Source organism: Bufo gargarizans, chromosome 1 (assembly GCF_014858855.1).
Source record: "Bufo gargarizans isolate SCDJY-AF-19 chromosome 1, ASM1485885v1, whole genome shotgun sequence".
In the NCBI taxonomy this organism is placed as follows: domain Eukaryota; kingdom Metazoa; phylum Chordata; class Amphibia; order Anura; family Bufonidae; genus Bufo; species Bufo gargarizans.
The window spans coordinates 654,923,896-654,938,216 of NC_058080.1; the positions used below are offsets into that span (position 1 = coordinate 654,923,896).

General features: G+C 42.9%; 1 protein-coding gene across 2 annotated transcripts in view; it reads left to right on the forward strand.

Annotated features, from left to right (window-relative positions):
- The window catches only part of SSBP2 (single stranded DNA binding protein 2), a 191,232-nt gene that overhangs the window by 161,225 nt on the left and 15,686 nt on the right, over nucleotides 1-14,321 (forward strand). Inside the window, exons 6-8 of one of the 2 annotated variants that reach the window (XM_044276018.1) lie at nucleotides 7,598-7,681; nucleotides 10,994-11,053; nucleotides 11,138-11,204. In XM_044276018.1, the coding sequence (XP_044131953.1) occupies nucleotides 7,598-7,681; nucleotides 10,994-11,053; nucleotides 11,138-11,204 (211 nt within the window). The remainder of the gene's footprint in view (nucleotides 1-7,597; nucleotides 7,682-10,993; nucleotides 11,054-11,137; nucleotides 11,205-14,321) is intronic. The other variant, XM_044276019.1, reaches the window with a different exon arrangement.

The following is a 14,321-nucleotide window of genomic DNA, read 5'->3' on the forward strand; positions in this document are numbered from 1 at the left end:
ATTGACAGCTCTTCATTTAATGACGGCTCTTTCCGAACATGCTGTGCTTACACACCAGAAAGCCTAAAGGAGAAACCTATCTAGCGTTACACTAGGCCTAACGTTCTGAACCCCCGCTCGTCCCTGTGCGCACAGTGCTGTTCTGTCATGGTTATTTTCACAAGATATAAAATGTTCAGCGTCAAGCAGATTGTGTTTTATGCTCATCACTATAACATTAAACTCTTTAAGTGTCTTTTAAAATTCTGGGAAAAATATCTTCTGTAATTTGACACTCTCTGAATCAAAATTAGCTGTATACAAATCAACATGGAGCAGTAACCTTTCTATGCCATCGATTCCGATTGGGGACATTCTGGCCAGCTGCTGGACTGTATCATACTTCATGGGGGTGCGCCAGCAGCATGTGTGAAGGGTATTTGATCTTCTTCTTAGACATCTCCCATTTTATGTATTCAGTCGCAGTGCCAGTGCTAGTGGACAATTTAATGGGGGTACTGAAAGTTGTATGAATGTTTTTAGCTTTACAGAATTGTTCTACAGACGCAGAAGAACGGTGTTGTACTCTCCTATGAAACCTTAAATTTATATGCAAGGTGACGATCAGCTGACATTGTTAAACGCTTATTACTACCACTTGATATTTAAATTAGTGCTTTTTGTTTTTGCGTTTTACTACCACACAAGGACACCTCCTGGGATGAGGATGCAATACCCTGCACCTCCGCTACTATATGTACAGCGTACAGGTAGACAGACCAAGGTAAACGTTGCAGACGCAGCTCTCACAAGCACCATGGCCCCTTCAAATAGCTTATAGGGAGGGGTGCTACACCCCTACCGGTGTTATTACACAAAGTCTGTCCTATGGATAGGCCATCAGTATGCTGAACCCGGAAGACCCCTTGAAGACAGTGCCTTCATGACTGTTATTGAGCTGAGGTTCTTTAGGTATGATCTAAGCCTTAAAGCATACCTGAGTTTTAAAATTAAAGTTTGCATTATGGCTGTGCTTCTTTGTACAATCATAACTGTGATGGAACAGGTGTTTTTTAGGCTTATTATTTCCATCTTTAGATACACAGCTAGATGCATTTCACTCAGAAGCAGGGGGTGTATCCCTTTTTTGGAATCTGCCAGCACTGTCCTGCTGTGACACCCTTTCCCTTACTTCCCACTAAGTTTTTCAGCTCCAGAGCTCACAGAACAGATGAGGAGTGATAAATCACACTGAAAGCGGTCTCTGGTAATTAAGAAAATACAATTACTGAAAATACTTAAATATTACTTTATTATAAATATATTCCCAAATACATTTCGTTAGTTATAATGGCTTGTTTTGTCTAGGGAGCAATCATCAGGAGAAATTAAAATGGCTGCCGTCCTATTAGGCAGCTCTTTAGCTCTATGTTGTACTCCTGTGTGATTAGGACAGGTTTTGTGTGTACTAATAGGACAGCGGCCATTTTATTTTTCCTAATGATTGCTCCCCAGACATAACAATCCATTATAACTGGAGAGAGGTATTTGGGAATATATCTAGAACAAAGTAATATTTAAGTATTTTCATTTTCTTAATTCCCAGAGAACCCCTTTAAGGGCCCTTTACATGGGATGAGAATGACACAGATTATTGCAAACGACCATTCATAGTAACGCTCGTTAATGATTGGGTGGTGTAAATATACCGCTGATGAACGAGCAAAATGCTAATTCATTGAGTAATCTGATCGTTTGTGCGCACGCAAAAAAGGATCGTTTACCGGCAGCAGATTGTGCTATGTAAATACAATCTGCTGCCAGCAAACAAGTCCTTATGGGAAAGAGCAATGACATTAGCGATCGTTCCTCCCCATACTCTGGAGGTCTCCTCCACTAACGATCGGAATGCTTTCTTCCTGACAATCTGCTATAATATCGTCTTGTGTAAAGGGACATTTAGGGTAAATGCACACGTTCAGGATTTCTGTGCAGACAATCCACACTGAAATCTGCAGTTGTTCGCAGGGAAATCCGTGCAGACACTCCACATCCATTGGTGCAGATTTACATGCGGATTTTCCGCATACGAATTGTACTCTTCCCCAGTGAAGTGACTGGAGTAAATCCGGTCAGGAAAAATAAAATAAATTGACATGCCGCAGATTTTAAAATCCGCACCCCAGGTCAAAATCCGCATTGGGAAAATCAGCATCAATACAATGTGCATGACCTGCAGTGTAGATTTTCTGCACGCAAATCTATGCGGAAAATCCGCAGGTAATCCTGATTGTGTGCATTTAGCCTTACAGATACACAGGAGGCTACTATAATTTTCAAAAGCGGTGTAGAAGCAGTTCTTTTCTCAGGATCTCAGCCATCTCTGGCACGCCCCACCTCCTCTCAGCCGTCTTCTGAGTCTGTTACCAGGAACGGTGTTCTGTCAGAATACTATACCTTATCAGAATGCCATACCCTCGACACTTCCGTTGACGCGGCCGCACCGAAAGTGACGAGAATCGGCTGGAGGAGGGGGTGTGCAGCGCTGTGCAAAATTATAGCACTGACGCGGGAGAAGCGCCCACTTAATGCACATGCGCAAAACCGTCCGGGACACACTGCGCGCGGAGCCATGGTGTTGGAGAGGCTATATACTCCCGTTGGCCACACACATCAAGATTACACAGTGCGTGCGCACTCAATGGTAGGTAGATTTGTCAGTGCAAAATGTTCCATCAGACCTCCCTTCCCCTGAGTGCGCACGCGCAGACACACCTCTCCTAACCAGCCGTGGCTTTGGGCGCAGGTGCAGTGTATCCCGGTCAGTTTCGTGTATGCGCATTAAGTGGGCGCTTCTCCCACTTAATGCAGGCAGATTTTTTAAATGAAGTTATTTAGAAATTTGCCAGTTACACCATTCTCTATTAAATTAAATTGTGTGAAAGTACAGCGACTCTTTAAAGAGGAGCTGTCGCCTCCCCTGACATGTCTGTTTTTGTAGCTACTTTTTCCAACTCTGTGTTGTGCCATTCTTTCATTTTTCCTGGTACAGGAATGAATTACTACATTAACAAGGTCCAGATGGGTGTTACCAGTTGGGAGAGTGTCCCTGCACAGTCTGCCACTGTCAGCACTGATTGGATAGTGTCAGCTGGACCTTCATTACAAGCTGCTAACTGTAATTCAGTCATTTCCTGCAGGTATAATACAGGAATGGAACATTATAGAGCCATAAGAAAAGATGTTGTAGAATTGTTATTACTAGGAGGGATGCAAGTACTGTGTCCTTCCACCATACCCTCCCGGGCAGGGTCCTCTCTCCTCTCCTTCTGTACCAGTCTGTAACTCATCTTGTTCATGTCTGTATTATGTATGTGCTCCCCTTATCATATGAACAGCGCTATGGAATGAATGGCGCTTTAATATTAATAAAAACAGACGTATCTGGAGACTTGACAGGTCCTCCTGAAGTCACACAATTTGGATGGTTTAAAGGAGCACTCTGGACTACAGTGATCCGCTATATTGTTTTTAGTGCAGGGCGGAGGGGTCTCTGTGACAAAGGAATTACAAAACAATGCGACCCCCAGCAGGCAGCGCATTAGGCATAGCATAGGGTAGCTTTACTGTGCATAGAGTCCCAGTGTGCTAAGCCCAAGGCAGATTTGTAGGATTCACCTATAATTTGATAATCGCTCATTCAGTCTTCTGAAGAACAGGAGACACATTTTTGCTCAGTCACATAGACTAGACAGTAGACATCTTTAGTCATGGCTTCACATCTGTGAAAAATGTAACTCTGTAACATCAATCCTTGATTTTGGCTTCTGTAAAGGTGGAAACAGTATGTGCCTAAAAATTGCATAGGGACAGGAGCTCTCCTTCCATTTATTTAAAATGATCAGTTTTTGGTAAATAACAACTGAGAAATACAGTGCGTGACCCGCTATTTATAAAAAAAAGACTACTTTATAACCTAAAATAAAATTACTAAACACTATTTCAAGCTAAAAAATAAGCGACAAGGTTAAAAAGAAGGGGGAAGAGGAGCAATGGTTTTCTCTGTGTCTACACTGCCACCTAGTGGTAAGAAGCGGTAATTGCTGAGCAACAAGAAAATGTTGTAAAATCGGGTATAAGGTCATCATTATATTATGCAGTTGTGAACAGTCCCAAATTAGGTCTAAGTTGTCTGGGGTTTTTTTTTTTGGGGGGGGGGGGGGGGGGGGCGGCAATTTGACGTTGATCTTCAGGATTGGCCAAAAATTTATATTTGGTGAGGGTACCATTATGGGAACCCTTCTGATCTGCAGACCAAAGGTACCAGTGAAGTCTAAGCAAGCATTGCTACCATTTTAGTTCTATAAATAGTGGGGGATGGGACCCCAACTAATTATACGCTGATGGTCATACATTGCTGCAGTATGCAGCCCATTGGGGGAAAAAAGATGCTTTCTTTATAATCCTGAGGTCCACTTTTTTCAAACCACTAGCGAAGCTCCAGCAGAGCAACATAATACATATATAGTAGTTTCCAACTGCAAGCTTGATCGTAGCGCAAAAAATAAATAAAAAATATATATTTACCGTTCCCAATTTCATGCCTTTATTTATTATCAGTACACATTCAGTGTTCATCAGTGATAAAAAAAAACAACAGTTTTATTATTTAATTTCATGTGTTTGTCGACGATCAATTGGGAAAAAATGAAACCTAAGGCCCCTTTCACACGGGCGAGTTTTCCGTGCGGGTGCGATGCGTGCGGTGAACGCATTGCACCCGCACTGAATCCTGACCCATTCATTTCTATGAGACTGTGCACACGAGCGGTGATTTTCACGCATCACTTGTGCGTTGCGTGAAAATCGCAGCATGCTCCTCTTTGTGCGTTTTTCACGTAACGCAGGCCCTATAGAAATGAATGGGGTTGCGTGAAAATCGCATGCATCCGCAAGCAAGTGCGGATGCGGTGCGATTTTCACGCATGGGTTCTAGGTGACAGTCTATTCACTGTATTATTTTCCCTTATAACATGGTTATAAGGGAAAATAATAGCATTCTGAATACAGAATGCTTTGTATAATAGTGCTGGAGGGGTTAAAAATAATAAAAAAGTTAACTCACCTTCTCCTCTTGTTAGCGCAGATGCCGGTCTGTTCTTTATCTGTGGGCTAAAGGACCTTTGATGACGTCAGATCACATGCTCCATCACCATGGTGATGGACCATGTGATTGGAGCATGTGATCTGACGTCACCTCAGGTCATTCAGTCCACAGCTAAAGAACAGAGTGGCATCTGCGCGAACAAGAGGAGAAGGTGAGTTAACTTTTTTATTATTTTTAACCCTTCCAGCACTATTATACAAAGCATTCTGTAGTCAGAATGCTATTATTTTCCCTTATAACCATGTTATAAGGGAAAATAATACAATCTTCAGAACATCAATCCCAAGCCCGAACTTCTGTGAAGAAGTTCGGGTCTGGGTACCAAACATGCGCGATTTTTCTCACGCAAGTGCAAAACGCATGACAATGTTTTGCACTCGCGCAGAAAAATCGCGCATTTTCCCGCAACGCACCCGCCTCTTATCCGGGCAAAAAACATGACGCCCGTGTGAAAGAGGCCTAAGGAATAGAGATGAGCGAACTTCTGTTTTAAGTTCGGCGTCTAAAGTTCGGGGGCGGGTTAGCGGAGAATCCCGATCTGGAACCGGATATGGATTCCGACTTCCGTTGTGGTCCGTGGTAGCGGAATCAATAATCGGCCATTATTGATTCCGCTACCACGGACCACAACGGAAGTCGGAATCCATATCCGGTTCCAGATCGGGATTCTCCGCTAACCCGCCCCCGAACTTTAGACGCCGAACTTAAAACAGAAGTTCGCTCATCTCTACTAAGGAATATTATTTTGTGCAAACTTGGCTTTAGACCCCTTTCACACGAACTATACGGATTGGTTCAGGATGCGTTCAGGGTGCTTTCAGTGAAACTCGCACCATTTCTCAAGTTCAGTCAGTTTTGTCTGCGATTGTGTTTAGATGATCATTTTTTTCTGCACGGGTGCAATCAGTTTTGATGCGTTTTTCACTCACGTGAAAGAAAACTGAAGGTTTACAAACATCTCCTAGCAACTGTCAGTGAAAAACGCATCGCACCCAGACTGCATCCAGATCACATGTGGATGCGATGCGCTTTTCACTGAAGCCCCATTCACTTTTTATGGGGCCTGGGCTGCGTGAAAAATGCAGAATATAAACATGCTGCGATTTGCACGCAACGAAGAAGTGAATGGGTCAGGATTCAGTGCGGGTGCTATGAGCTCACTTCAAACATAGCACCCACGTAGGCAGGGGTGCTCCTAGCCTATCTGCTGCCCGAGGCGAAAACTGAAACTGCACCCCCCCATGCCAATTTTTTTTACCTAAACCCCTTTGTCACAATGAAAGCGCTCATTGCCCGTGGCCATTCCACAGCCCCCCTCTTGCCCCTACCTTGTACTGCCTCATTGGTGGTGCACCCCTGCACGCAGGAAACTTGCTTTTGTGAAAGGGGCCCCTTACTGAGGGCTAAGTTAATTCAAATGTTTGATAGCAAAGTGGAGATAAACCACTGCCGGTAAAAATAAAATAAAAATGCAGTAAAAAAAACAATTAAACAAGGAGTTAATAAAGTTTTAATACATTTTTAAGTATGTAAGATACATTTATATTCTGCTTAGGCCGAATGCACACAGCTGTTTTCACGGCCGTGAGCGGTCCGTAGAACCACGGGCTGGATTCCTGCTGAGAGCAGGAGCGCGTGGCGTTATTGGTTGCTATGACGCCGTGCGCTCCCTGCTGCCGCCACAGTACAGTAATACACTGGTATAGATCATACCAGTGTATTACTGTATTGTGGCGGCAGCATAACTAATGCTCAAAAGCTTTCTTTTATACAAGTGAGGCTTAAAACTGACACAATGGGAGAGATTTATCAAAACTGGTGTAAAGGAAAACTGGCTTGCCCATAGCAACCAATCGGATACCACCTTTCATTTTTAAGAGCTCCTTTGGAAAATGAAAAGATCAATGTGATTTGGTTTTTATGGACAACTAACCCAGTTTTGCTTTGCAGCAGCTTTGAGAATTCTCTCCCAATTTTTATGTTCTTCTGATGGAATAGGATAACAGACAAGTCGAGGCTTGTTAACTACTGCTTTCCATAATATTACAGACCCTTCCATCTGGGGAGAGAGCTTCTGTAGGTTCCATACTAGCATCATTGCTTCTGTTGATAATTGATAGATTCCCTTGAACTGGGTCTGTCTTGGTTCAGATATGTGTTGATAGTGATAATAATTGCTCTAGACCAGGGATGCTCAAACTGTGTCCCTCCAGCTGTTGTAGAACTACAACTCCCACCATGCCTTGCTGTAGGCTGATGGCTGTAGTCTGTCCAGGCATGCTGGGAGTTGTAGTTTTGCAACAGCTGGAGGGCCGCAGGTTCGGCATCCCTGCTCTAGACTATGCTATTAATGGCGTCCCAAAGTAAAGGTTAAAAAAACCTCAAACTTTTATAACCGGATTACTTAGCTATTCTCTGTCTAATGATATCCGTGATCTCATTACTCTCTAGGGTCTTCCAGGTTCACAGTCATCTCCACATGCACATCACCTACCTCACAACCTCAACAGTTCCATGATAGGACCCCACAGTCAGGTAGGAGGCCACATAGTGTCTTATTTTGTTTGGAAGGGCAGGCTCCAGGTCAGGAGCAAGGTAGCCCATGCCCTAATTATTTGCCGTAGACTTCAAATTTTCACCTATCCAACTTCTTATAGCTTGGCCACCAAAAAGAAAAATGTCCCCTCGATTGGGCACCCAATGGTTATAAAACTATTATTTGGCATCTGAAAGTCCAATTGTGTTTTTGGCAGAGAGGAGTGCACGTCACCAGAGTAGATGATTTCTGCTGATAAATAAATGTGGCCTGAACACTAGTAACACAGCTAGTGTTACACAACCTGTCGTGATGGAAGGTCACCCCATTGTGGAGGGCCAGAGATCCTCATACCAAACTTCACCTCTCCCATGTGCATGGTCCAGAAATTGTCCTTGTGGGAGCACTTTTCTTGGTACTAAAACCACGTTGTTTAGATGTCACCAGGATTTCCACATGCTAAATCAATAGGGGACTTTGTTAGGCTCCTTCATAAATCCGCTATACATACAACAAATAATTAATACTTGCCAACATTTGTAAAGTTATAATCTGGACATGTAAGCCCTGTCCCTTGGACTACTAAGGAATGCCCACAAAACACCCACTGTTAGGGCAGCATTTTTAGAAGCCCTTTCCTGACCCGATTCACCGGAATGCCCTGACAAAATCTGTCTGTTGGCCAGTATGTATGACTTTAATGTTGCCCATTATTATCCAAACATTACATGAAGATTTTTAAATGATCATTTTCTACATGGTGATCTCACAGAAGACCGTTATCGTCAATCAACAGGATGTATGATTGCTGGAACCACCACTGATTACTAGAATGGGCCCCAGTTCCAGAGGCAGTGTGTCTTGCTGCTCCATTCACAGTCTATGGGACTGACTTAGCTGTGCTCTGTACTCTATTTCTGTCAATCCCATATACTTTGAATGGAGTGGCAGTACGCACGCATTATCACTGATCAAATCACAAATCGGGGTCTCCAGAGCCCAATCTGATGATTGGTGGGGGCCCCATTGATCATCCATTTTACATATGGCCTGTTGATAGATGTCTGATAACACGTTTAAATAGAGGCTGCATCTCAGGAGAAGTACAAAAGATGCAATGTGTTGTAATATACAGTATGTAGGTTAAATCTATATATTAACTGTCGGAAGTACAGATTATAAACGTACAAGGTCTGGGCCTGGAAACACGGTGGGCACATTTCTTGAAGGACAAATGCTTGTTAGGTCACTGAGGCTCTTGTTAGTTCTTCCTTTTTTGGAGGCCACATGGACGGCCACTGACTATAATGGACTTCCAGTTAAAGTTGTGTAGAGCCAAAGCATCTAGCACTGCTCCCACTTTGTCCTAGTGTTAGGTGGGGGTCACGGTGACTGGAACCCACAGATCTGATAACAATGGCGTATCCCAGCCATATGCCATCAAGATGGACCTATCTATATAGGAAGTAGAAAGGATATGGATGCTGAGAGGGTCTGAAAGGTTCCTCTGCTGCATAGGAGCAGACCAGTTGTGATCATAGTCATCCATGTTTTCAGTTCTAAAATTGAGAGGTTATAGCAAGTTTAGGAGCTGTTTGCTCTATATATTTAATAAAGTTCTTTATTCCCATAAACCAGCTGAATGCCTGTTCTGTCATAGTATGAAGGAACTTTTCAAGCCATTGTAGTAAAATACCTGCGCCATATGGAGGGTGATTTATGGAGGGTCTTTTGTCACTTCGGAAGAAAATAACATGGTGCATAAAGTCATATTATACAATTATACATACGGACAAATACCATAAAGTATAGTCCAAAAAAAGGTTTGGTAAATTCCAACAACATGGCTGTTTAATGGTAGAAAATGCGTGATATTCTGGATGCTGGCTGTGGGTAACGATACATTTGTGTGTCACAAATGTTAACCTTTAGAAATCCAAGAGTCTGAGTAATAAGCAGCAGCGTGAACCATTACTGAGGAGTAAATGGTGACTTTGAGTCTCTTCCACTGATTGTCTCCATAGTCTGTCATGGCTGAACAAGTAGCTGACAAACCAAACAACCTAAAATGTATGGGCAGCTTTAAGTCAGACCAGACAGTGGAGCCACATCCACCTGCAGTCACCAGTGACCAAACGATTTTGCGTCAAAATCATGTGGCCATTGGCTGCTGACAGTTGGCACGGCTTGCCGTTTGCATCCACCCGCACCGTCTGGTCCCACCCCAAGTCATACTTTACAGGTGGAGTTGCCTCTTCATAAATAGCTGGTAATACTTAAAGGTAAGTTCACCTGTGCAGCCTGGACCATAGCCATAATTTGGAAATCATGCTGTCCGATCATGTTGCTAGTTAAATGGTTGGACCGTGATTATAGGGTGGCTACCTCCACTAGATGGCACTGCAGGGACAGCTTTCTATCTAATTTACGTATTCTTTTTCCCAGGTTGCACTGCATTGCCTATAAGACTTCCTAAGGCTAAGCCATCTCTGGCGCTCTCCCCCGAGGACTAGCGTCACTCTCCAAATGCCTATGTTTATAATGGAATGCTATTCTGCACAATTGGTTACATGTGCAGACATTTCAGTGGACTTGCGATAACATGGTCATTTGCATTATTAATAATAATAATAATATTACTATTATTATTATTACTATTATTATTATTAGAAATAATACAGTTCAATTTGTCTGGTAGTGGGTGGAGCTGTGACAACCTGTTTGCTTTCCTGTTCATAAAACAACTGTTGTGCCACTTACTGAATCAAATATTCTCATGAATTCCAAGAAAACATAGGAAAGAGGATATATTAAAAGGGGTATTCCCATCTTATACAGGAATGCAATATAGCAGGGTGCCAGCAACATCTCACACTCCTGCTGTTGTGAAACTACAACCCCCAGCATGTGCTATTCACTTCTATGAGAATTTCGAAAACAGCCAAGCAAGTGTGCGTACCTAGAGGTGTAGCTGACCCTGGCATATTTTATAGCTATAGGATATGCTATAACTGTATGATCCCTGACCTCTGGAGCCCTCGCCGATCCTGATTTAGAGCTGCACCCCCTTTTTAAGTTTTCCCTGCACTGCAGTGCTCCCAGACACCCCACTGCAGGGACCTGGCCGGAGTCAGAGCACTAGAGTAATGCTGCTGCCCCTTCATTCTCGCAATCAGAGGGGGTCCCCGGCAGAGGTATGCATCCACTTTAATCACCTGATGGTTCAGCCCAAAAAGTGGCTGAATAAATTAGGGTTGCAGAAGTTTCACACATTATAGAAGCTGCAATGATTTTTTATCTTCTCTTTTTAGCCCTTCATGTCCCCTCGATATCCAGGTGGTCCCCGGCCTCCATTAAGAATACCTAATCAGGTAAGTTTAGCGGAAACTCTGAAAATAACATTTTTCTTCATCCTTTTTGTAACCTGTCTGTAAGAAAAGTGTTTAATTCTCTAGGGTCTTGGGGGCGTTCCTGGAAGCCAGACACTACTTCCCAGTGGCATGGATCCATCAAGACAACAAGGTAATAGAACTAGGGCTGAGCTGGTAAGGAAGACTTTGTTTCCATGTAGCTAAGCCAGGTTTGTCATTTGGCAACTGAGTGTGAAATCAGTGTTTTCTCTGTGGGTTTCACTTACTTTGCAGAATTAAATGGATCACTGTTCAATCCAATCAACCCTTAAAAGCACCTACAGGATTTTTATATGGCAGACCTATTCTCAGGATAGGCCATCAATATCAGGTTGGCGGGGATCCTAGTGGACGGAGCTGGTTACTGCAGCGCTTCTCCTGTTCACCTCAATAGTAAGGGCGCCGCCAGTTGTGTAATTCCAGCACTGGAACTACTGCAGAATAACTGATCTGCGGGGGCTAGGGGTGTCAGACCCTCGCCAATCTGATATTCATGGCCTGTTTTGAGGATAGGAAATCGCAGCGTGATAAGTTTGGCTCTGCTACATGCTAATTAATTTTTGAGCTAAAAGTTGTCACAGTACACTTATAGCGCATCCTAAGCGCCTATTAGACCTCCCAATTATTGGGAATGAGCGTTCATAGGCGGTTTCTCGATAATTGGCTTGTGTAATCGATCAGTATGAAAGATTATAGGTTAGAGAGGGCTCACCTACTAGTCAAAAATGATATGGGTGCTCCTACAAGAGGATTTACCCACTCCTCTGAAATTTATGACGAAAAATGTAAAATTAGTAGGGCACACCAACACCTGGATTTCACACGGAGAGTTGGGTACAATATATGTATTTATTAGACACATAAAACAATCTATTCCGACATGTTATAATGCATGGATAAAATCTATAAAAGACATGGGTATGTGGATGTAAAAATATAAAATATAATATAAAACAAAAATAAAAAAATTCCTTATATTGACCTGTGGGTCAGAGTCTTTTGAGACAAAAGAGCTTATCGTGCTCGGCAGTAAATTGTTGCTGCAAAGTCAGTAAATTCACTATTAGTAATAGATAGGTCGCAGTTGTTTTACTCACTGTTTCGATACTGATGATTTATTTGTAACACTGGTGGCGTCCCACAAGTGATACTATTCTTAATGCGTTGCGGTGTAATAGGAATTTCCACCGAGTCTATGTAAATATCAGGTCCGGGATCTTCGGTGATGTAAGAAGCTGTACTGTCGTAGAAGCCGCTCAGTGATGTCTTAGTGCTGCGCTGTTTGTTTGTATCACGCAAGCTGTGGAGTCATCAAATGCGCTTCCCATAAGTTACCGACAGGTATCCAGCTTTCCTTTATGAAAGTGTATTCTCACCGATCCCTCGGCTGTTGATTCCTTTTCTTTAAGCGCTTTAATCTTCTGGTTCTATGTCTTATTTCATGGGATTTACCACTGGTAAATCCCATGAAATAAGACATAGAACCAGAAGATTAAAGCGCTTAAAGAAAAGGAATCAACAGCCGAGGGATCGGTGAGAATACACTTTCATAAAGGAAAGCTGGATACCTGTCGGTAACTTATGGGAAGCGCATTTGATGACTCCACAGCTTGCGTGATACAAACAAACAGCGCAGCACTAAGACATCACTGAGCGGCTTCTACGACAGTACAGCTTCTTACATCACCGAAGATCCCGGACCTGATATTTACATAGACTCGGTGGAAATTCCTATTACACCGCAACGCATTAAGAATAGTATCACTTGTGGGACGCCACCAGTGTTACAAATAAATCATCAGTATCGAAACAGTGAGTAAAACAACTGCGACCTATCTATTACTAATAGTGAATTTACTGACTTTGCAGCAACAATTTACTGCCGAGCACGATAAGCTCTTTTGTCTCAAAAGACTCTGACCCACAGGTCAATATAAGGAATTTTTTTATTTTTGTTTTATATTATATTTTATATTTTTACATCCACATACCCATGTCTTTTATAGATTTTATCCATGCATTATAACATGTCGGAATAGATTGTTTTATGTGTCTAATAAATACATATATTGTACCCAACTCTCCGTGTGAAATCCAGGTGTTGGTGTGCCCTACTAATTTTACATTTTTCAGTATGAAAGATGCCCGATTATCGGCAGATCGTCTTCCTGTGTAACCAGGGATGTGCTGCCGAAAATGACCGGAACATAATCGGGGAGGAATGAATCGTTCCTCCCGCATTTTGTTTGCATCGACCTGTGTAATTAGGCTGTTACAAACGAGTGCCAATGTCTTGTTCTATTCCATCGACGCTCACTCTGCCCGTTCATCGGCCAGTGTAATACCACCTCTAGACTGGGAGCTCTGGGAATACCGTAATTATTAGCATCCACTACACAATTGTTCTCCAATTACCCCTCATACCCCGTGGACCTCCGGACCAGATGCCACAGCACCCTGAATTGTGGTGTAATCTACAGTAGGTGACATACTGACCGCAAGTAGCAACATCCTTATTGTGTTCTCACTCGTATCAATGTGGCAGAATATTTAATGTTTCATTTGCGACATTGCCTCCTGTTAAGGATCAATTCAGACGACCGTAAGTGTTTTGTGGTCCGCATATTGCAGATCCACAGAATATGGATTCTGGCCTGTGTGCATTCCGCAATTTGCAGACCACACGTGGCCGGCCCTATGTTAGAAATGCCTATTGTTGTTCCCGATTGCGGACAAGAATAGGATGTGCTCTATCTTTTTTGCAGGGCATTGGAACGGACATGCGGATGTGGTCAGCACACGGTGCGCTGTCCACCTCTTTTGCGGCACTATTGAAATGAACGGGTCCTCACCCGTCCCGCAAAATTGCAGAACGGATGAGGACCCAGAACTATGGACATGTGAATGGACCCTAAAATGGTTGTGATGATTAACTTCAGTGGTCACCCATCAGAAATACGCTGGTATCGCCTGAGGGGGTCTTACCGGTATCCTTGAAACTGACATTCTTGTCATTGCTTTGTGCAGTATGTTACATTATCATACAGTCATCTTAGTCCAACGTGAGGATTCTGCCAACTGCTGCAAGAATGCATGTCCTAGGTTGACGTTCAATGTAAATGTGAAAAGTCTGACCTGTCTCCACCAGGACAGAGTCTAGTTACTATATCAAAGTATATGTTCTAGTAAGTTATATAAAAAGTTTTATTATGTGTTCTTACTACTTCAG